The sequence below is a fragment of the Aythya marila genome (genome assembly GCF_965140915.1).
Source record: "Aythya marila genome assembly, chromosome: 6".
NCBI lineage: Eukaryota > Metazoa > Chordata > Aves > Anseriformes > Anatidae > Aythya > Aythya marila.
Window position 1 is genome coordinate 7,882,999 of NC_139047.1, and position 20,350 is coordinate 7,903,348.

A 20,350-nucleotide genomic window follows, 5' to 3' on the forward strand; every position below is an offset into this window, starting at 1 on the left:
GTTCCCATTTCTAAGCTGTGAACATCCCATCACATTCTCTCTATTAGGTCAAACTTCCAGTGAAGTCACAGGTGCTCTTGCAGAGGTACTGAAGACAGACCTCATCTTCTGCCAGTTCTTCCCTGCTGTTCCTGCAGCAGCCTCGCATGTCATTTCTCATTCAGTTACCTTATCCCCGAGATGGTGCCATAAGTGAGCACCGCCAGCCTGCTTTCCTCCCCTGGAACTCGGCTGCCTTTAGGATCCTAATAGGGAATAATCACTTGCCTGTTCTTGAACATGCAGCTGTTTGCTAGCACATAATATATGAAAAATGAGGTGATAAAAGCCTTGTCTTTGCCTTCTTTCTAGTAAGGAAGAGCAAATACCAGGCAATCACAAAACAAGAATATCTGCTCAGGTGAACTTCTCAGTTCAGACATTCATAATAAGAAAACATGGCAATTTATTCATTTGATTCCATTTGTGCCTCTGCTGCTAGGGAAAGCTGAGTACTTGGAGTTTTAGAATCTCCCATATGCTATAAAATGATTTACTCTGCTGCTTTTTTATTTGTACAGGATGCTCCCCCTGAGAAACACAATGGTTTCTCATTTACAAGGCAGTCCTGCTGGCATCAGTGAAAGAGAGGAAGAAAAAGCACAAATATGAAATGAATCTAATGTTGCAACAAACTGGGATGCAGTGTTCAAGTGACCTAATTAATACCCAGCACAGTCTGGGAGGTCTGAAATATTATAATAGATATGGCTAAATTCTTAAGGTTACGTAAACGCCCTGCTTGGGCCACAGCTCTCTGTGCTAGTCCTACTCAAGTATTTACCGAGGAGATTTGGAAGAAAGGAGTGATTACATCTGCTGATTTCCACTGGGAACTGGTGTCTGACTGTCTTTTTGGCTTAACAAAACTCAGCATATGCAGATGCACACATGCTCCGTGTGAAACCCTGGATTCCTGCTCAGTGGCAATACCTGTCCTCGCTGTGATGGGAACAGGTCTGTACACAAGGACCATGTCAAGGATTTCCAGCCCTTACCTGTGGGATGCACAGGACTTGTGGCGAGCACATAAGGAGGGGCAGAGGGCTCTAAATCTCTCCTATGAAGACCTGCAGGCTTTGTAGCACTGCATGCCCACAAAATCAATTGAAAGCCTCCTAATTACTTTCATTGCTGTGTGATTAAGCCCAAAATGTAGTGACATTTGTACGTCTTATAAAGATTAATAATTGAATAATTTGACTGTTGGGCATATGTGTGCAAAATTTCCTAGATGGAATTTGAAACCTTTCTTCCACAAAAATGAGTAGTGCTAAAAGAGACATCTGCTCTTCTCTAAGTCAGGCAAAAATTCTGCTAGGACTTCTAAAAGTAAAAGCATCACCAACAAAATCATTTTCTTTTCTGCATTTGATCCTGCAAGCTCTTTTTCCCACCTCAGAACTCAACTCTATAATCCAGGGCACGGTTCTTTTGCAAAAGAACTGCTCAATCACACCAATATTTGCGTTAGGATGGGAATAAGTTACCAGAAAGCATCTTGTTATGTAGATTTCCTGGAATAAGGGAGAGATGGAAATAGGCTACTTTCCAGAACTATTTAAAGCACATGCAAACCTGGACCAAACAGGTGAGATGTCACAACTTACAGACCCAAAGAGTTAAGCTAAAGATCACATTATCAATTCCACATGCATTAATTTTCATTTCAGTTCCAAAATATACAGATGAAGGTCAAGCAGGCCAGCCTGCATCATTTTTTGGAGGAAAAAAAAAAAAAGCATTAAACCAACAGTTAACACTTATCAGCTGCTCTGTGATGGAAACTCACATGCACATGTTTACTCTGCAGTAAACCCAATTCCTTTTGCATTGCATTTTATTGTATTTCATCACTTTGGGTAGTGGGAGCTACTGAAGAACAACTGACACATTATAACTAGGTTTGATGCAACAACTTATTTTATCCTGTGAACTTATGGTCTCAGCTCAGGAGGGCTTTTTTATTACAAAAAAAAAAAAAAGAGAGTGTCTAGTCCATGAAAAGCCCATGCCTGAGCCTGTTTCTGTTAAAGGATGTTCTTCCTTTATCAGGGGGCACTCCTGGACTGCCTGTGCAAATTTTCACTGACAGTGCTGATGTCCTCAACTGCAGTTAACACCAAACAGGGTTTTTAAGCTCAAACTCTCCATACACAAATCTGGATGGTCTTCAGAACAAAGTCTTAATTTTCCTGAAGAGATTGGTCTCAGGGTCGTAGTGCTCAAATTGGATTTTTTTAATTTTTTTTTTTTTTTTTTTTTTTAGTTTTTGCTTCCTCGTTGAAAAGAAACCATACACACTATTAACAAAAAAAAAAAAAAAAAAAAAGTTTATGCTGTTCCAATGAGGAAGGAATAGGGAAAAAACAAGGCAAAACTTACCCAGTGTGTGTTTTGCTGATAAACATTTCTGTGTGCAGACAACAGACACTGGGCTACATCTCAGCTGGTACAAATTAGTATTACTCCACCACCCTCAGTTTCCTTTCTTAAGCTCACAATATTTGCTATTTTAAAAAGTGTGTGCGCACGCACTGAGAAATGACAGGCAATAATCCCATGGACCCTAGTGTGAAGTATCCTGTGGGACTAGCATTTTAACTACATTTTAAGCAAGTATGTAAGAGGGAAGGACACAAAGCCATTGTGTGTTTTATGTGGAGCTGGCCTTTGAGCCTTTCACAGCCTACGGCTAAACTCCTTTCTCCTTCTCCTAAAAGGAGTATTCTTCTCCACTTTGTTTTAAGAATTTCCCTGGACTTTTTGCTTTGTAGAGATGAAGAAGAATATATATCTGAGTATAAACCGTAGCTGGCATTCACCTTTTTTCCCTATTTGTTCATGCAAAGATCACATTCTTTGCCTTTAGAGACTGTCACTTGTGTCACCCCCAACACACCGCTAGCTCGTAGACTGCAGACTAATTTCTACCCCAAGAGCCAGAGCTGCTTAGCTGAGAATTGCTGCCGACAATGTCACAGGAGCTCTCTTGCAGCAGGCAGCACACGAGCGAGCCACGGTGCTGAGCTGGGACCGGGACCCAGCCACGAGGAGGGGCAGCTCAGCAAGCAGCCGGCACCCTGCAAAAGGATGGAGAGAGCCCTGGTGCCAGAAACTTGTACATTCCTACCCACACGCTGAAACTAAGCCTCTCTGCCTGCCTCTTGCTTCCCCTTGTGGCTTTGGTCAGGTGATCTAGCCATCTGCAAGGCAAAGATAATTGAAATCAAAGTAAATATTTGCAGCGTGCCTATAATTTGACCAAGCAGAATACAGTGCTTGAAAAAAAAACCCTAACGCTCAAGGGGCTGCCCCAAGTCTATCGGAATGAATCTCTGCAAGAATAATTTAGCTGATGTTAAACGCTGACTGAAATGGTTGGGACCCAGCACTGCCGCCTGCACCCTTAAAGCAGAATGCTGGTAGGAACAAGCAAATCCCCAAGTTCACCCATTCTGTGCTTCATGGTGGTAAAGGTGTGAAGAGGAATCACACTGATGTGTTCAGAGGCTGGTGTGAACGTACAGATCCAGGTAATCCAATTCTAGGAATCATTGCAAGTGGCTGGAGAACATCCTGCTCCCAGCTGGGCTCAGAGTGCTCAGTGAAAACAAGATTCTTCAAAAGAATTTAGAAAGAGAGTAAGGCCAGCTTAATGCTCGTATGATGTAAAATAAAGGAACGGCTGAAGTCTCTAAGGCACACCCTCATTCAGCCTCAGGAATATCTTTTCAAAGTGTGACACGGGAGAGAAGGAAATTAAGGCATTTTTCAGAGGCAGACTAAGACCCAACTTCAAACAAAGAGCAGAGAAATCATTTGTGTGTCCTTCCCTGGTGATTTTATACTCCCCAGAGGAAGGACTCGGCTACCGATCCGTACGGTATGGTGCTCACAACCCTCTGGCACACACAGAGCTTCCCAGGCGGGAGTACAGGGATGTGAGGTGAGATTTATTACCGGTGCCCAGCCAGACCTGCGGCTCCCTGTCGCTGCCCATCCTCACTCTGCCCTCTCTAAGCAGCATGATGCAAAGTGTGGATCAAACATCCCTGAAACGTTCACCAGGGGACATTTAGGCATGTTTACCAAAGGGAGAAAGAGGCACTAGTGGAATTTAAAGTGCTGTTTTAAGCTAATTTTGCTGAGAAAAGTGAACTATTTGTGTGAAGGCTTCTATTTCAAGCCCCAGCAAAGGCAGTCAGGCTGTAAATAAAATAACTGTCCACATGGGGTTCACACTGGTTTAACTTCAGCTGGTGGAAAAATCAATGCAAGGTCAGCCATACCAGCTTCTCTGGGTGGACAAGGTTAGGGACTTAGCCCTCTTGTCACAGCATTAAGCAGCTTGGAAAAAGCTTTAGATTCCCTCAGAAGTACACTATCAACAACAGTAATCCCATTCTGAATAAATAACTTAACGATAAACCTAGAAGTTGAGTGGAATTTGGGCACAACTTCCATAAAGTGATCTCTGAAAGAGTCTGGCTGTCGCAACGCTGTTGATCGACTGTTATTTCCCTAAGAAAAGGCTGGCTGATACCATCACCTAGCTGGTTAATAAGACAGGCAGACCCGTGCAGAGCAAAGAGCACATATTTTGTTGGGAATGGAGTAGGTGGCTAAACTCCTTCTATCACCTGAAGTGCTCTGTCTAACAGATGAAGCGTGCAACAGGTCCCTCCAAATAGTGGAGCCTTAAAATCAGTCTTCCCACTGACTTTTACAAGCGTAAAGTAAGGCCTAAAGTAGATAATCACTACCTTCAAGGACTTTGAAGTCATCCATTACATTTTAAGGGTTGATTTTAGTCCCCAGCCTACCTAAAAGGATAGTACTTACTTAATAGAGCCGTATGAACATTTTGAGTATATGTACAGCATGTATTTTGAATGCCTTTACAGATTTGAAATTTTCTCAGAAAGGTACTCTTTAAAATATTTTGGTGATTATTTTCAATAATAAAATACCTAACATTAGAAATGTCGAATAGGTTTTGTTTCAGCTTGTCTTTTTAGTTTTTTTTTTTTTTTTTTTTTTTTTGAAATTACCTCTCAGAACTTTTTACCTAATTTCCAAATGATGCTAGATGACTACACTCTACAATGAAAAGCAAAATGAAAAAGTTTTCTCCTTTTTCATTTACCTACTGTCTAGCTTTTTGATATTCTAAGGTATAAAGTATTTTCTACTCAAAATGGAAAAAAGGATGTCATTTTTATATTTCTTTCAATGTGAAAATTTAAAATACTTCCAAGTATTAAATAAATATAATCTTCAAAAGTTAAACAGACGTTCAATTTCCAAAACACTAATTTTGAATGAAAAGATAATTTTTGGACAGCTACTATTATTTAGCACTACAGATACACCTATAACCCCGCAGTCAGAGATGCTATGCTCATTACCCATACCAATAGCTACAGAGATTTCTGAAAACAAATTCACAGAGTTTGACATTTCTTGCTTTCAACAATCTTTTTGGCAATCTTCAGTCTTTCTGTATATTAACACATGTAGTGTTAGTTAGCATATTAATACCAACACATGTAAATGCATATAAACATTTTTTTATATATATATAATTACTTTCAACACTGTTGACTTCCATGCTGCTCTGTAGGTTTTTACATCCAATTCCCCCCTCCTTTTTTTTTTTCCTTGATGGAATATGTTATTATAAGGAGTAGAAATAATGACCTCTGAGTACCTCCACTATCCTTACCTCTTAAAATTACCAGTCACCATCACAGCAGGGGGGAAGACAATTTATACATGCCTTAGTTTTTACAGTAACTTTGCACAGGTGACTTTGATCACTTAAAAGTCTGCATATTTGTACAACCAAAAAAGTGAAATACTGACTTCAAAGCAACAACAAAAAGCCAGCAAAAAATAGCTGTTAAATCAGAGTGGGGATTTTAGCCCATCTTTTTTCCTCTTGCATATCCAAGTGCAAGCAATCTATAAGACGGAAGCGATGCAAAGCGCAAAGGAAGGAAGAAAAATAGATGGAAAAAAAAAAAAAACAAACACGAGAGATGCTCCAAGTCCAAGAGACCTCAAAACGCGGTTTCCACCCACCGTGGTGACTCATGACCTGCCCGGCAGCCTCCATGCTGACGTTCTGCAGATAGTTGTGGCAGCGTTCCTTGTGCTCTTCCAGCGAACTGCGCTGCTTGTAGCTCCGGCCGCAGTAGTTGCACTTGTGAGGCTTCCCCACTGTGGAAAGAACGAGAGCTTCAGGTCAAATCCACGGCAACCCACTTTTGCTATCGACATGGCATCTTCGCAACAAACCCACTCTCGAGATGGAAAGACACCTCAGAAAGGTTACTCAAGTCCCAGGCCTTCTTCCCAGCCCCGTTTTCCCACCACACACACCTCCTCCCACCCGCCGGGTACTTGGCCCCATCAGTTTTTCACACTAACGCCCGGTACCGGCAGAAGCCAAAAGAGGCGAACTCGCTGGTCGCAAAGCAAACAAACAGACTGCAAGAGGGGAAAGCAAACCAAACAGCTGAATCACACCCCGGCGCTGCCCGTGTGTCACCAAGCCTTGTGGGAAAGAGACTTCTGAGATGTTTTGCCCACGGTACGAGCGGCTGCCCTCGCAAAAACGTGCTGCCCCAGTGGCCTCATTCGGCTCCAAACCGGGAGAAGCCATCGCGGGGCACAGAGGGGTTCTTTCATCGAGACAACTTGGCCAAAATTACCAGGGGAAGGTTTAAAAAAAAACACAGAAGAGACAACAGAAAGTAACGTTGGTAACGGCCTCCGTTACACGCCAGGGCTGAGCTGTCACCAGTAATTCACAGAGACCGGATAATATTAAAAAAAGGCCGAGTACAACAAAAACCGAGCCAGATGAACGCAAGACATAACTCCAATTCTTTTGTGTGTGTGTTTCACTCAGCAGCAATATGACTAAATGGCAAATGCCTCTTAATACATGCAAAACCTGGCACCAGATCCCCATAAAGTATATCCCTTTCATAGCATGTCATTAAGTAACCACAAGAATGGCCTAACCCAAGGCCAGAAAGCTAGCCAGAAGTGTAGTTTGCCAAGCCATGCTAATAAAGGTTTTTAATATAATTCCAACTCGTAGAACACAAGCATTTATTCTCTAATAACTAAAGAGCTATTAAGTCAGCGCTGCAAGTCCAGTAAAACACCACAGGCTGAGGTTTTCAGAGCTGCCTGAGGGATGGGGAAGGTCAAACTTCTCACAGAGTTTTGCAAGTCTTTGGTAAGAACTTCAGTTTCCAGCCAAAGAAATCGAGAATATCCTCTGTTGGATACTATACATGTTCCTACTGGGGTTTGTCCCAGTCCTGAAAGCTTTTTGCTGTCATTTACTTAATGAAACCCAAGCTGCACTGACAGCAGCCAAGAGGCACCATCATCGGGGGCAGCCGGTCCCTTCCTCCTGCTGCGGGACACGGTGGCACAACGGGACCGACACCGCTCCCAGAGCCTCCAACCCAGCCAAAAGCTGACTCCGTTACCCCTCGATGCTGCTCTCCATGGGCTTCCAACCCAAAAAGCTTGGGGGTGCTTCCCTGCTGGGATGGGAGCTACAGGGGACACAGTGGGAGGACATCCATGACCAACAGCAAGTGGGACAGGGGATTTCTTGAGGTGGGGCTGAAGCCCTCAACATGGAAGGCCCAGAGGCAGGGAAATTATTTTTCCCCCCGCAGGGGAGAAAAAGCTGCTTTTAATAAGCAGCCAAACTGTGGATTTCTCTCTCTTTATTTGGAGATCAAGTTCACCCTCAGGGAAGCAACGTGTCCCAGACCAAAACAGTTCTTGCGGTCCATATTTTTCTCACATTGTTGCCCTAACTGGTATTGTTACTGGGAGACTCAGCTGAGGCCAAGGACGGGAGGCTCGTTATCATTCCCAGAGTAATTGCCCTTGATGTGAACAAGATCGAGCCTCAGCTCTTACATGCACACCATCTTTCTCATCCTGCAGGCTCCTTCAGGAAAATGTACCGGTAGCTCCCTGGAATGGAAAAACTTTCATCATCACAATTAAAATGTTTCGTCATGCACCTAGATGGCTTCAACGTCCGTCAGTCTGATGCCTTTATTAGAAGCTAGCTTAATGTCTAATCAAGAAATCTAAAGCAGTTGGAGGGATTAAGTTAACAGAGCTGAAGCAGGGCCGAATTAGCCCACCCAGTTTGGCTACACCAGGTTCTCAAACAACTTAGACAAACTGTAAGACACAAGGGAAATGGATGATTGCTCTCAGTTATTCCAGAGGTAGCTGCTATTAATTAAACATATGATCACTTAGCACAGAGAAACATATTCTCCTGCAAACTTGCAGTACAAAAAAAAAATGATTCAACACTAAAAAAAACACCTGATATTTTACCTCTACAAATGTCTGTTCCTTGCCTTGCAACCATTTCACGAACTGTTCACAGACAACAACACTGAGCTTTACCAGTAGTATCTAGGAGAGCCAGCCACCCAAATTCCATCAAATTTCAAGGTTCATAGGAGATGATAAAAGCTAATGATAAAGGCAAGATTTCTACATGCAATATGGGATTTGAGGAACGTAACTCCCCAAGGAAAGAAATACTCCAGCACACAAGCTCCTTCCTCTGGGGAGAAGATAAGAGAATAAACAACATGTGACAAATATTAGTCATGTTGCCTAATACACAACTGGAAGTTGCTCAAACACAACAGGGAAGAGCGAAGTTTGTGCATTCCAGTTCAGTAGACTTGAATATAACTCCCTTGGGTTCACTCGCCAAGTTGGTCCCCTGGCTCTATGGATGCAATCACACCATAGCACTGCACACGACACTAGGAAAAACGCGATTTACGCTATAAAATTACACAAAGTGTCTGCAACTTGGGCCACGGTACACTTGATCAAGACAGATCACAACGGAGTAGGTTTGAGTAGCGGCAGGTTATGTCACCAGCCACGCTCGCAATCCAGTCGGCAAGAAGCGCGGCTAGCAGTGGAAGCAATTGCGGTCTAGATTTTAGGAACCTGGTCGTTGTGACAAATGCCAAGACATTGAAATAGCTGCAAATTTCCCCTCACACTCTCATCAAAGCAGCTCGCGACAAAAAAATACATGTTTGTGAATATGAACTTCGCCAGTGGGTGTACGTTTTTCCATATTTTGTGTTACCCAACAGAAAGCTGTAAAAGCTTATTAGAGAATTCAGTTCTGGTGATCTCCTCAACAACAACAACAAAAAGTGTATTTTGTTCCACGTAACAAACCACCAAATGAAACCGCATAGCTGCTGAGAGAGTCTTCAGCCTTTGTTGTATATTATGTAGTAAGTAAATGCTAATGGGCACGAGTTGCCCCCAGAACATAAGGCTTATGCTACTGGGCTCAGGGGGTCCTGGTCTTTGGGCCATTGCCTTGAAGGCAAAGAGTTCCTGAGAGCCCACCAAAAACCTCCCTGAGCCCCACTGAAGGCAGCTCGTTCAACCATGTCCTTATGGAGCCACCCGATGTTTGGTTTGGCTTGCTTGGTACCAAGTTGCCTCCTCTGAGCTCCTGACTGAGGACCCTGGTGCCCGGACATCATGTTCAGTGCTGGACATCACTGCTGCTGCCAATGGCAGCGGCACGTCGGCAAACACAGTTCGGAAATCCCTGGCTTGGGGCAATTGTTCCTATACCACCTTTTCAGGGTAAGTAATCAGATAAAAAATTACCATCACTCATTCTCATAAAAATGACACAATACAGCGAAGGCAAACAAACCCAGAAATCTTGAGAAACCTTCGATTTGTTGTTGAACTGGGAAAGACCAGGGCACCGGGCAAAACCCAGCGGCCATACCTATGAAACAGCTGACTTAAGAATACAAAAAACACACTTCGTATTTCTTTCTTAAATGTCAGAGTTTCCATGCATTTAAGCTCAGATTCATACAGATGACAATGTGGCACAGAAAACCCACAGTGGAGTCTCAGCCTCAAGTGGAAAATATTATGACAGTCACAGTGAAAAAAGATATTTCAATTTGAAGTAGAATTTTTACCATGAAACAGGTAAACCACTCGCTGAAATTCACAGAGCAACCGAGTTTGCTCGTGAAATTAAAATGTTCGTGTGCAGAGAGGAGGGGGAAGAGGAGGAGGAGGACGCAACAGGCAAAGTGCTCATGAGTTAGGAATACTTTGAGTCCTGTGGGTGAACTTTGATAGCTGAGAAGTCTGCAAGCAGTGACAACGAGATGGTGCAACTCTCAGGTCAATATTCAAGACAGAAAGCAGACTTGGGCCTAGGGAAACTGCTTTTAAGTCATAAAAAAGGTCAGCACAAGAAGAAGAGCCTGTAAGGCATTTGTACAGCTTTTTGTTCTCAAAAGAGACGGGAGCACATAGCAGAATATAAAGTAAGTCAAAGGGAAATAACAAGGCATCCCAGGTAATACCTTGCCATGAGCAGACAACGTGAGAAAGGCTTACAGAACACGTTCACTAAGCTAAAACCCTGCCTTCATTAACACCAGTGACAAAACATTCACTGGTTTCAAAAACCAGGATTAACTACTCCCACATTCCCCTCTTTTGGGAATCACATGCTTCTCCACAGCAGTGTGGAGCAGGACTCCTTCCCATCCGTCTGTCCGCGTCCCGAGTCCCTGCAACAGCTCAACCACTAATAGCACCGGCTTGTGTAGGGAAATGCCTTACTACAGCTGTCTTGTGCGGGTCAGCCCAATTGAAGGGCTGTTAAAGCATCTTCCAACCTTTACACGGAGCTCTGTATCAGTATTTTTCAACTTTTTTCTCAGAAGGAAAGCCCGTTTTCTGGACTATGTGTCCATCTTTGCACCTGATGGAGCCCTCCTGACGGCAGCACACCCAGCCTGATGCAGGTCTGTAAAATCTGAACTCCCACTCTGCCCCTAACACCTCAGGGCTGGAAGAAACCTCCATATTCCCCACAAGAAGCTTTCTGAAGCAGCTTCAAAGTAGTTTAAATGTTCTTTGGGGCTAAGACACACAAGAGCGAGGCTGTAGAATCTACTGTCACAACCATAACCAATATTGATTCATTAATTCTCTCCTTTCTTCCCTACATCTGGAAGCTGCCTGGGACAGAGGAGATGCCCTGCAGATGTGCACTACCTACCACAAAGCAGCCTTCAATGGGACTCGCCATACCAAGAGTAGTTTTAACGCAACAGTAGGAAATATGATTAAGGCACTGGATTGGGAATCAGGAGCCTAGGGTTCAATTCTTAGGCTACAAATTTTGTGACTGCAGGCAAGTTACTCTGATTTCCCGTGCTTCAATTATTCATACGTATGATTAAGGCAATAATTCCCTTCTTTGCAGCATGTAAATGAATTCAGGCACTTTGCAAGATGCACAGAGGCTAATTCGGTGGAGCTCATACAAGTAGGTAGACATAGGAAAATATGGCCCATATGTCTACTGAGAAATTAAGGACTTAATAATACACTGATTTTATTAGATATGGGAGTGAACATTAAAGAGCAGGAGGAGATATTTAGGATAGCACAGAGTAGAGGATCAAGAGGGAATAAGAAAATCAAATCAGAGAAAAAAGTAGGTGGCATATTAGGCAATTTGCAAGCATGGTGTCCTTTTGGGCTGTGAAATGGTCAGCCTGGAGAAATGTAAAATGCCATTTAGCTTGGTGACTTTTACCACCACAAATGACAAAAAAAGAGTGCTGGGGTAGTATTAAGGTGTCGGCAGGAGGACTAAGGCAGCAGAGACACAGCAGCAACTGGTCCCCTGGGTCACAGCTGCAATGAAACAGCGCACCTCGGCTTTTCTAGGTGCCCATCCCAAAGCTCGACACACAAAAACATTTACATGAGGAATAGACCCTTGAACTAATCAGAAAAAATAAAGTGAGACGTTAGCCTGTGCTGGCTCTGAGCAGCACGTAGCTTTACAAAGGAAACTGCCTCCCACTTCAATGCTGTATCTCACTGCTGTGCCTAATGACTGTAAATGTGTTCATTGAAATTCATGGGGGCTCTTTGTCTTGTTTTTTTGTTGTTGTGTGTTTTTTGCTTTTTTTTTTTTTTTTTTAACGTTTTTTGTTTTAACCTACAGGCACAAAATAATCAGTCTATACCCAAGTTCAGAAATAACAGCAAGTCCCACAACTAAACCAAGATCGTCCAAGACAACCTGCATGCAGAAGTCACAACATGTAAACATCTCACACAAGTCTGCAGGCTGCCAGAGCACACAAACACACAGACTTGAGACAGTGTCAGGTACCTCCACTTCTGAGCAACTCAACTTGTGACATCTTAACGCAGCCTGACTTTCAGAAAGAGCCCAATCTCTATTCATACTACGAAAACTTTGCTTTAACCTTTTAATGCTTGCCAGTCCAAACCAGCAAAAATTCTCGCGGTATGTGTTGATGTCTCAGCAACTGAGTGGCAGCTAAATGCAGAGATACTTTGCCTTATCATGGCTCAGAAATAAAGCCGTGCTTACTAATAAACTGTAGATCCACTGGAAGGAAGCCTCCTCCTATTGTGTGATGGGTGGGGAAGGGAAGAAAGACAAAACATAACAATAACTTGATTACAGGTAACACAACAGGGGTTGCTACTTCCAACTATTCCCCACCTTCAACAGCTGGTGAAGTTCAATCCTGATTTTTTGCTTGACTTCTGGAAACAGAAGCAAGCTTTAAGATATAAAGATTCACTGTTCTAAATGAGATGCAGACTCCCTTCTGGATCTCACGGAGTTCTGACATCTCTGTTTGCTAAGCGCTATTTAAGATTATCATATTTTGGGCCAAGTGTCAGGGTTTGTGAGGACGTGCTAACAGACAGGCTCGCCAAGTCATGCAGTAGAGGAGAGACCATAGAGATAGATCTGCACCTCCAAACATTTTGGGATACTCTCGAAGCCTCAACAGGTTCAAGAAACACAATGCAGCAGGATGACAGGAGAAGCCTCCACACACACCTTTAAGCAACTCGTACCTTCCTGACTTGGCACCTGAAATAGCCCATTTGACTCACTTCACAACCTCACGGCCCAATGCCTCTTCGTAAAGATTATCATCAATTGCCTATTGATACATAACGTGGCTGTTCAAGATTTTGGGAGCCTCCCAGCAATTGCAAAACAGCTCGCCCTGCATTTCTGCACAGTAGCAGCCAAGGGTAAGTTATTTCTGCCGACAGCCACCACGTACTATTACGGCAGCCCCAGCCAGCTAGCAGTGAAACACCACTGGATGCTTGTAGTACGTCAGCACGCAGTAAAACAATGGCAAAACATTACACCTACACACCCTTTGTTTTCTAGGCACGCCTGCCTTTCCTATAAATATCTCCAGGGCACAAAACAGCAGCATGACACCTGCACCTACCTGCCAGTTGTTTATGGTATTGTAAAGCAAGTGGCTAGCAGTGCAGTGCTGCGCTGCCATCCAGCTCTTCCTAAATCTTCTGTGGCAAGCAGCGTTAAACAACTGATTATATATAAACTCCAAAGACTTCATCCATGCTACATTCTGGCTAGAAGGAACCCAAGAAAACACGTACAGAGGACAAGCAAACACACTAGTCAGTGCAAACTTTGAAGCAACTATACCTTCTCTACATGTAACGCACGCCAGCCAGAATGTGGTGTAAATCAGTGCCCGACAGCTACGGCATTGGGGTCCTTATTTGTACCTTCAGGATGGTTCTGTCTGCAGCTTTTTTATTACTTCACTAGTTCATTGCGATTTATCTCACAGCTACTGGCGGTTATTGGCTCTACTGTTTAATCTGATTCATCAGATTGTGTTTATTTATTAACTGATCTGCACAGTTTTACAGATAAAACAATGTTCCAATCTGCCACCAGGGTTATAAATAAGTAGGCAGCATTTTTTGTGCCAGGAGTTTAACAAACAAACAAACAAACTCCTGTTCCATTGGCACCATCACATAATTACTGAAATCTCCCTAGCCATCCAGACGCTTACAGGGCTCCTGTCACACTCTCTCAGCACCCATTCAATCAATCAAAACCAGAAAAGCAAAAAGCTTGCACCCCATTTTCTCCCTTTGCAACGCACAAGACAAATCGTTTACTTTGCAGGTTTGTATGCTGCATCTATGTAAATGTATGTATGAAAACAGAAGAAAAGTCTATTTGTCTAAGTGAAACCATGTAAATAAATTACACAGTAAATCAAGGAAAACACAGATAAGGACATCAGGGCTGTACTAAGTTCTGAAAAGGATGTAATCCACAGTTGCTTGCTCTGAATTCATGTCCCATAAAACATCTATTGCAACAGATAGCAGCTCTCTTCACATATTTTTCTTGGCTTACCTCTCTTACCTTCAAAATAAGAGCTTCAAAGCTAGCAGAAAGGACCCAACCTGTTTAGCTGCTATTAATGGCAACGCAGCTCTAAGGTCCCCACTTTGTTTGGGAATCTCAGCACAGATGCCCTGCGAGCCCCCTGTCCTCACGCCCCCCAGCATGTCCCAATCCTTCGGGCACTCCTGGCACTGGGGGGTGGGTGTCCCCAGGAATTTTACAGCAACTTTGAAATGGTTAAACACTGTGTTGAAACAGCAGCGTGGCGGTGAGATAAATAGCAAAAACCAGGAAGTCCACAAATAACTGGATGTTTTTTTATCACCTTGCCAGCTTTCAAATTGCTTAAAGACTATGAGGTTTGCTGCAGCTTACTTCTATGGGAGAGGCCCTGTAAAAAATATGAGAGGGGGACTCCTCAAGTTTGATGGTCTGTTCAGGACAGGAGCCTTCCCCTCTATCTGGATGTGGGTGGAAGTGGGATGGGGGTTAAATCTTAACTGCATTTACAGGCTCTGTACTTTCCACTCTGCTACGGACCTTTACCATTATGTTAAAGTTGACTTGATATGCGGAGTGTTAATCTGTTTACGCAACAAAAGCCTTCCAAAATACGCTCTCTTCAGTTCAACCTGCTCCAGCGACACAGCAAATAGGAAAAAAAAAAAAAAAAAAAAAAAGAAAAGAACAAGTTTAGGTGGGTCTGTTGTTCTCTGCCCTGTCCTGTCCGCTCCTGTCAGTGGCACAGCGAAGCGGGAGCCGAAGGAGGGGGACCCAGACGTCACCGCAAGTCACGCTCGGCAGCGGCCGGCTCCGAGGGGAGAGGAGCAGCTTGCACACGCAGCACAGGGTGGGGATGCCTCACTTCAGAGCAGGAATGCTGCTGGACAAACACTCCCTCGAGAAGTGCTCGTTTGTTGTTTTTTTTTTTTTCCCCCTTTGGGGAAAACAAGCGTAGACATTAGGCTAGATTTATAGGTGGTGTAAATGGAAGTGATTCCCTGAAGCCAATTTACATCAGCTGCTTACAGTTTATAGTTGTTACAAGTGCAGCCCCTTTGCATATCTTGCAGAAGCCCTTCAGCATTTGACTGTAAAGTCAACACAAGCTATGAATTATCTGAAGCAAGCAGTGCCAAACATCGTGTTACCGGTTATTTTATACCGTACAAACAACGGGATGGGGAATACACAACATCTACCTTTCACTATAGCACTAGAGAGTTTTTTTTCCTTCACAAAACCACCAAATGAGCCCTTAACTCTAGCCAACTCCTCATCCCATGGCAATGACTTCCACCTATACATTACTGCATGAGAGAAATCTATTTCTTTTAGACTTCTAGTTTTGTGTTCTTCCTATATCCTAATATGAGACAACTTCCCGTTTCCCTAAAGTTTTCTCTTTTCTTTTCAATGCCTTAACCAGAGCCTTGGAAGCAGCCCATTAACAGCAAGCTGTTGTGAACTTAATAGCGACAAGGGAGGAATAATACTGACAGCTCCTCTGCTTTTCCTAACCATTGAAGCTGGGAGTTTTCACTTATTTTGATCAAGGCCAGCAACGAAATGAACCTTGCTTCCAAAAAACAGGTCAGGCAGCAAAACTAATGGGTTCCTTTGGGACATGAAGATTTTTAGTCATACTTTCCCTGTTGCCCAAGAACCAGTGCCACTGTGTTAGTCCTGTAAAGAGCTGTTGTTCAGAGGTTTTGTCATCTCTAGCACAGATGTCAAATGAGGGCAAACCGAAAATGAGCCGACCGACTCCTTTTACCTATGCAGCTTTCCTACCTGCTCGTGTTGCTTTCTGCCAGCGTGCCTGACAACATATATATTTAACACCAGCATTACAGAGGAGCTTAAAATAGGGGGTGAGACTTTCCTAAAACAGACAGTGCTAAGCCCAGCTGTGCTGCACGGTGCTGAAAACCACGTGCTAAAGGCTCTTCCAGCTCACTGCTCTCAAAAACTCTTCCGACACCCAGAACACTTACTCCAGCTTCATTAAGACAAATGAGATCAATGCCATGAGGGCTGGAAAGACAGCTCCTCTCCCACCACGCTTGCCACCACCAGAGAGATCTGGAATTGTGCTGACACTCGTGGTGGTCACTGCTCCACGTTCCAAGACAGCCACAGCATTTAGCAGGGGGGAGAATCAGGATCATTTCTTTATGAGAACAACTCTCAGCACAACAAATATTAAAATACCTTTTAAAAGACAATGGATCCTTTAGCTGAGAAATGAACTGAGGCTCCTGAACAGTTTCTGTTCTACTGCAAACCTCTATACATCAAGTGCCTACATCTGACATCGAAATTACATTAATCTCTTTTGGGTATTAAAATCCAGCAATTCCTGTTAGTCTTGATATCTTCCCTAGACTTTTTATGTAGCAGAAAAAATAAATAATGACAGTTCCAGAGCACTTGCAGTTCCCTTGATTTTTTTTTTTTTTTTTTAGGTTTGGTCAGCTGAGAGAATGAGAAAGGAGGGAGAGGAAGAAAGGAAAGATTTGGGGTTTTAGGGTGTTTCTTTTTTGGTGTGATTAGTTTTGCAATACAAGCCCTGGATAGATTCAAAAACTGTATCCTGGCTGAAAGAAAGGCAGGCAAAATGAAAGGAAATTAAATATGGGTGTGAAATTAAACCAAAAGAAAGTAAAAGAAAAGAATGAAAGCAAAAGCATCTACTTGGGTTGAAAGTAGACAGAAAAGCTGGAAAACACAAGACACAGCTCTCTAAACATCCAGAAATGCTTTAAAAAGGTTTCCTGTAAAAACAGGGAGTTTAGGAAACTCTGAATACATTTAATTGCATTCTTTGATGAAAGGAAAAAAAATCATACTGACGGCTCCACTACACTATTCAAAACAAGCGATTTCTCTGAGAAATCTGAAGCAAGAATGAAAGGCAATAAAACTTCTTATTGCACAATATCTGGAAGAAAAAAATTTCTCATTTTCTTACATCTACTATTTTTTCCTTGGTGTGTGGAGAGCCTTGTAACAGAGTCAGGGACTGGGAATTTAGGACATCTGGGTTCATTCCCATCTGCACCACTGATATCTTGAATGTCTTTGGCAAGTCCCTTTTCGCCTGTATTCTAGGTTTGTCCTCTGCAGAATGTGGTCGGGCAGTAAGCCTTCCTGTCTTTTTGTCTCAGGCTTGAACTCTCAGAATTAACTGTTACAGATTACCTGACACAAAGCGGTCCTTTCCTGTCTCTTTACCAACTGTGCAATCCTGTCCCAGCAACTGCATGCCAGCCAGCTCAAATTCATCCTGGAGTTTACGCTGATGAAGGCAGAAATCTCATGCGTCTGAACCAAATCTGCACTTGCAGTCTCTTGAAGTTGGCTCCTCATTAGCCCTTGGGACAAACTCATCGTTTGCAGAAGACTAATGACATGAACATAATGGATACATTTTTCACAATATAGCTACCGTGGACATTTTACTGTGGCACATAAAAGTCAAACGAAGCACTTTTTCTGGTGGATGATCTATTCTTTGAATTTGAGCAGCTTCATTCCAACAAAACATGCCAAAAATCCATCCTTTGGAGCTGCTCAGTGGTAACGTAGCTATGGATATTGATACAGATCTGACTCTACAGCGTTACCAACACCTGCAGTTCCTCTCCAAGTCAGATATGACACTGCTTTCCTTCAGCTTCCACCTCCTGGAGTCAGTTGACCAAAGGGAAAGGTTAGCTTGCATGTTTTCTCCCTCCCTCCCCACTCATGAAGTAAGTGTCTTCAGGTGAATAAAAAGGGCAATTTAGCACCTTGCACTCTCCTCATTTATAAGCCTCTGTGACCTGGAGGATCCAGATTCATCTTTTCTTTTTTTTTTTTTTTTTTTCTTTAATTCCTGGGGTTAGAAACACATCAATAATGTACACTCTGAGGAATTCTGCCAATATCAGCGGAGTTCCTTCAGATTACTACAGCTACAATTGATATCAAAGCACTGCCATTTATTTCAAAAGCACATTTGTGTACAACCTATTTTCTTGCTGGAATTTTCCACTCTCCTGTTGTTTTAAAATCCAGTGCAGCTGAGATGCCATTCTCCCTAAATGTGCTCTTACTTATGCCTCAAATCATTTCCCTGTTCCATCCTGGTGTTTTATAGGAAGAAAACTAATCTTATAAATGAATCACAGAATAAAGTGCCTCCTACAAAAGACATCACTCTATTAGGAACGCATTAAGTGGCACATTTACTGTGCATTTAATTTTCATTTACAGTATGTGCTCTATACCCAGCGCACTGCCTGTATCAGCTTTTGTTTTCATAACCTATTCCTGACACCTAACAAGAACTGGGAGTGCTGCTCCAGGATTTGGCAAGAAGGAACAGGTTGTGGATGAGCAGGTTTCTCTGACTCACCTACACGGATCAACAAGGAAAAATAAAAAAAGGGAGAGGGTGGAGATTACAAAGGAAAAAAAAAAAAAAAAAAAGAGAAGGGGGGGGAGTGACGTGTTCCTGTGGATGCGGTGTGTAATGCAGCTGGCAGGCCGCCCGCTCGCAATGCCACCGAGTTCCAGACGTGCCAGTCCAGCTGACTCAGCTCTTTGGAAGAAGGAAAAGGGAAGGGAGAAATTTCACAAACATTTCTGGTTGCTGAGGGACCGAGGTTGCTGGACTCTCCTCGAGGCTTTCACACCAGGGATTCGCGCTGTGTCCCCAGAGAGGTACTGGGGACAGATGCTCACTCGATAACCTCACACAGAACCGCTTACACCGTTACCAAATGATGCCTGCACAGCCTCTGGAGAGCTCAGCAGCACAGCTTCGCCCCCCAGACCTGAGACGCCAGGCCTCTCCTCGCCAAGGCGAGCTGCTCTCAGACAAGCCACTGTCTCCAAGGAGACGAGCAAAGCGCATGCAGATGAAGGGTATCCAAGTGAGAGACAGCCTGTTGCCCGTGTCACTTTTCCACACAAAAATCTCACTGTCACTTCTCAGCAGCAGGTCCTTGATACGTGGTTTATTTTCTAGCCCTTAAACAGCCCAGGCCCTGCCCACCTGCGGGAGCAGCTCTGTCCCACGTGTCTGAGGGCTGTCAGAAGGCACAGGCAGCCCCTGAATCTGACAGAAAACAAGCAGACCCCAGGGCTTTTACAAACGATGGCTGAGGTGAACTGGCCCCAAAACCAGCACTAGGCACTGAGCTTGTCTTAAATCCCCAGCCAGGATCCTCGCCACAGGCCCTCAGAGCACGTGTGAGGAGCACGCTGCCCCGGCCTTCATACTGACCGCTGGCTCCCTGGGCACGAGGAGTCTTGGGACAGCAGCATCCTGAGGAAATCTGTGGCCTGACACCAAAAAGCCTCCTGAATAACACTGCCCCACCAACTCACAGCACAAATATACAGCTACTCTTGCAGATTTAACATGAACAGAAGGAACAGTGTTAAAGCAGAGGCTTTCCCAAAAGCAAGAGCTTGTGAGCACACAGATAACTGTGCGGCCGGGGAGTGCCCCAGCCAGGTGCTCTTTGTCAAAGTTTCAATAGGCAGGGCCTCGGCAGCATTTCTCCAGCTTCAGGAATGAAGATAGAGATCTTGTCTCTCTGTTGCAAAGCAAGGAGGGAACTTGGGGCACCCTGTCTGAAATCAACACAGCACAGTTATGCAAAACATGTGTGCAACTGGCATCTCTTGTGTAATCCTCGCTGTAATCAACCTCGCTAACTACTCCAGCAAAGAAGGAGGGGCAGAGGGTGGAGAAAGTTCACACTTAGATCAAATAAAAAATGGGAAAATATCCAGAGAGCTTTAGTCAGGTAAAAACACAGTTCCCTCTCATGGGAAACCTCCAGGACAAGTTTCCTTGAACTTCATACAGGGTTATAAATAGGAGGAGAGTCACTCAGAGTTCAGTACAGGTTCACTATAAAAAAAAAAGTAGACATTCTCATTTTCCTTCTTGAGTGATATCCATCAATATCT

The 20,350-nt window shown here is 43.6% G+C and overlaps 1 protein-coding gene across 5 annotated transcripts in view; it reads right to left on the reverse strand.

The window, feature by feature from the left end:
* The window catches only part of IKZF2 (IKAROS family zinc finger 2), a 115,915-nt gene that overhangs the window by 17,357 nt on the left and 78,208 nt on the right, over positions 1–20,350 (reverse strand). For all 5 annotated transcript variants that reach the window (XM_082763372.1, XM_082763370.1, XM_082763373.1 and 2 more), the window contains one exon: positions 6,127–6,264. In XM_082763372.1, coding sequence (XP_082619498.1) covers positions 6,127–6,264 — 138 coding nt within the window. The remainder of the gene's footprint in view (positions 1–6,126; positions 6,265–20,350) is intronic.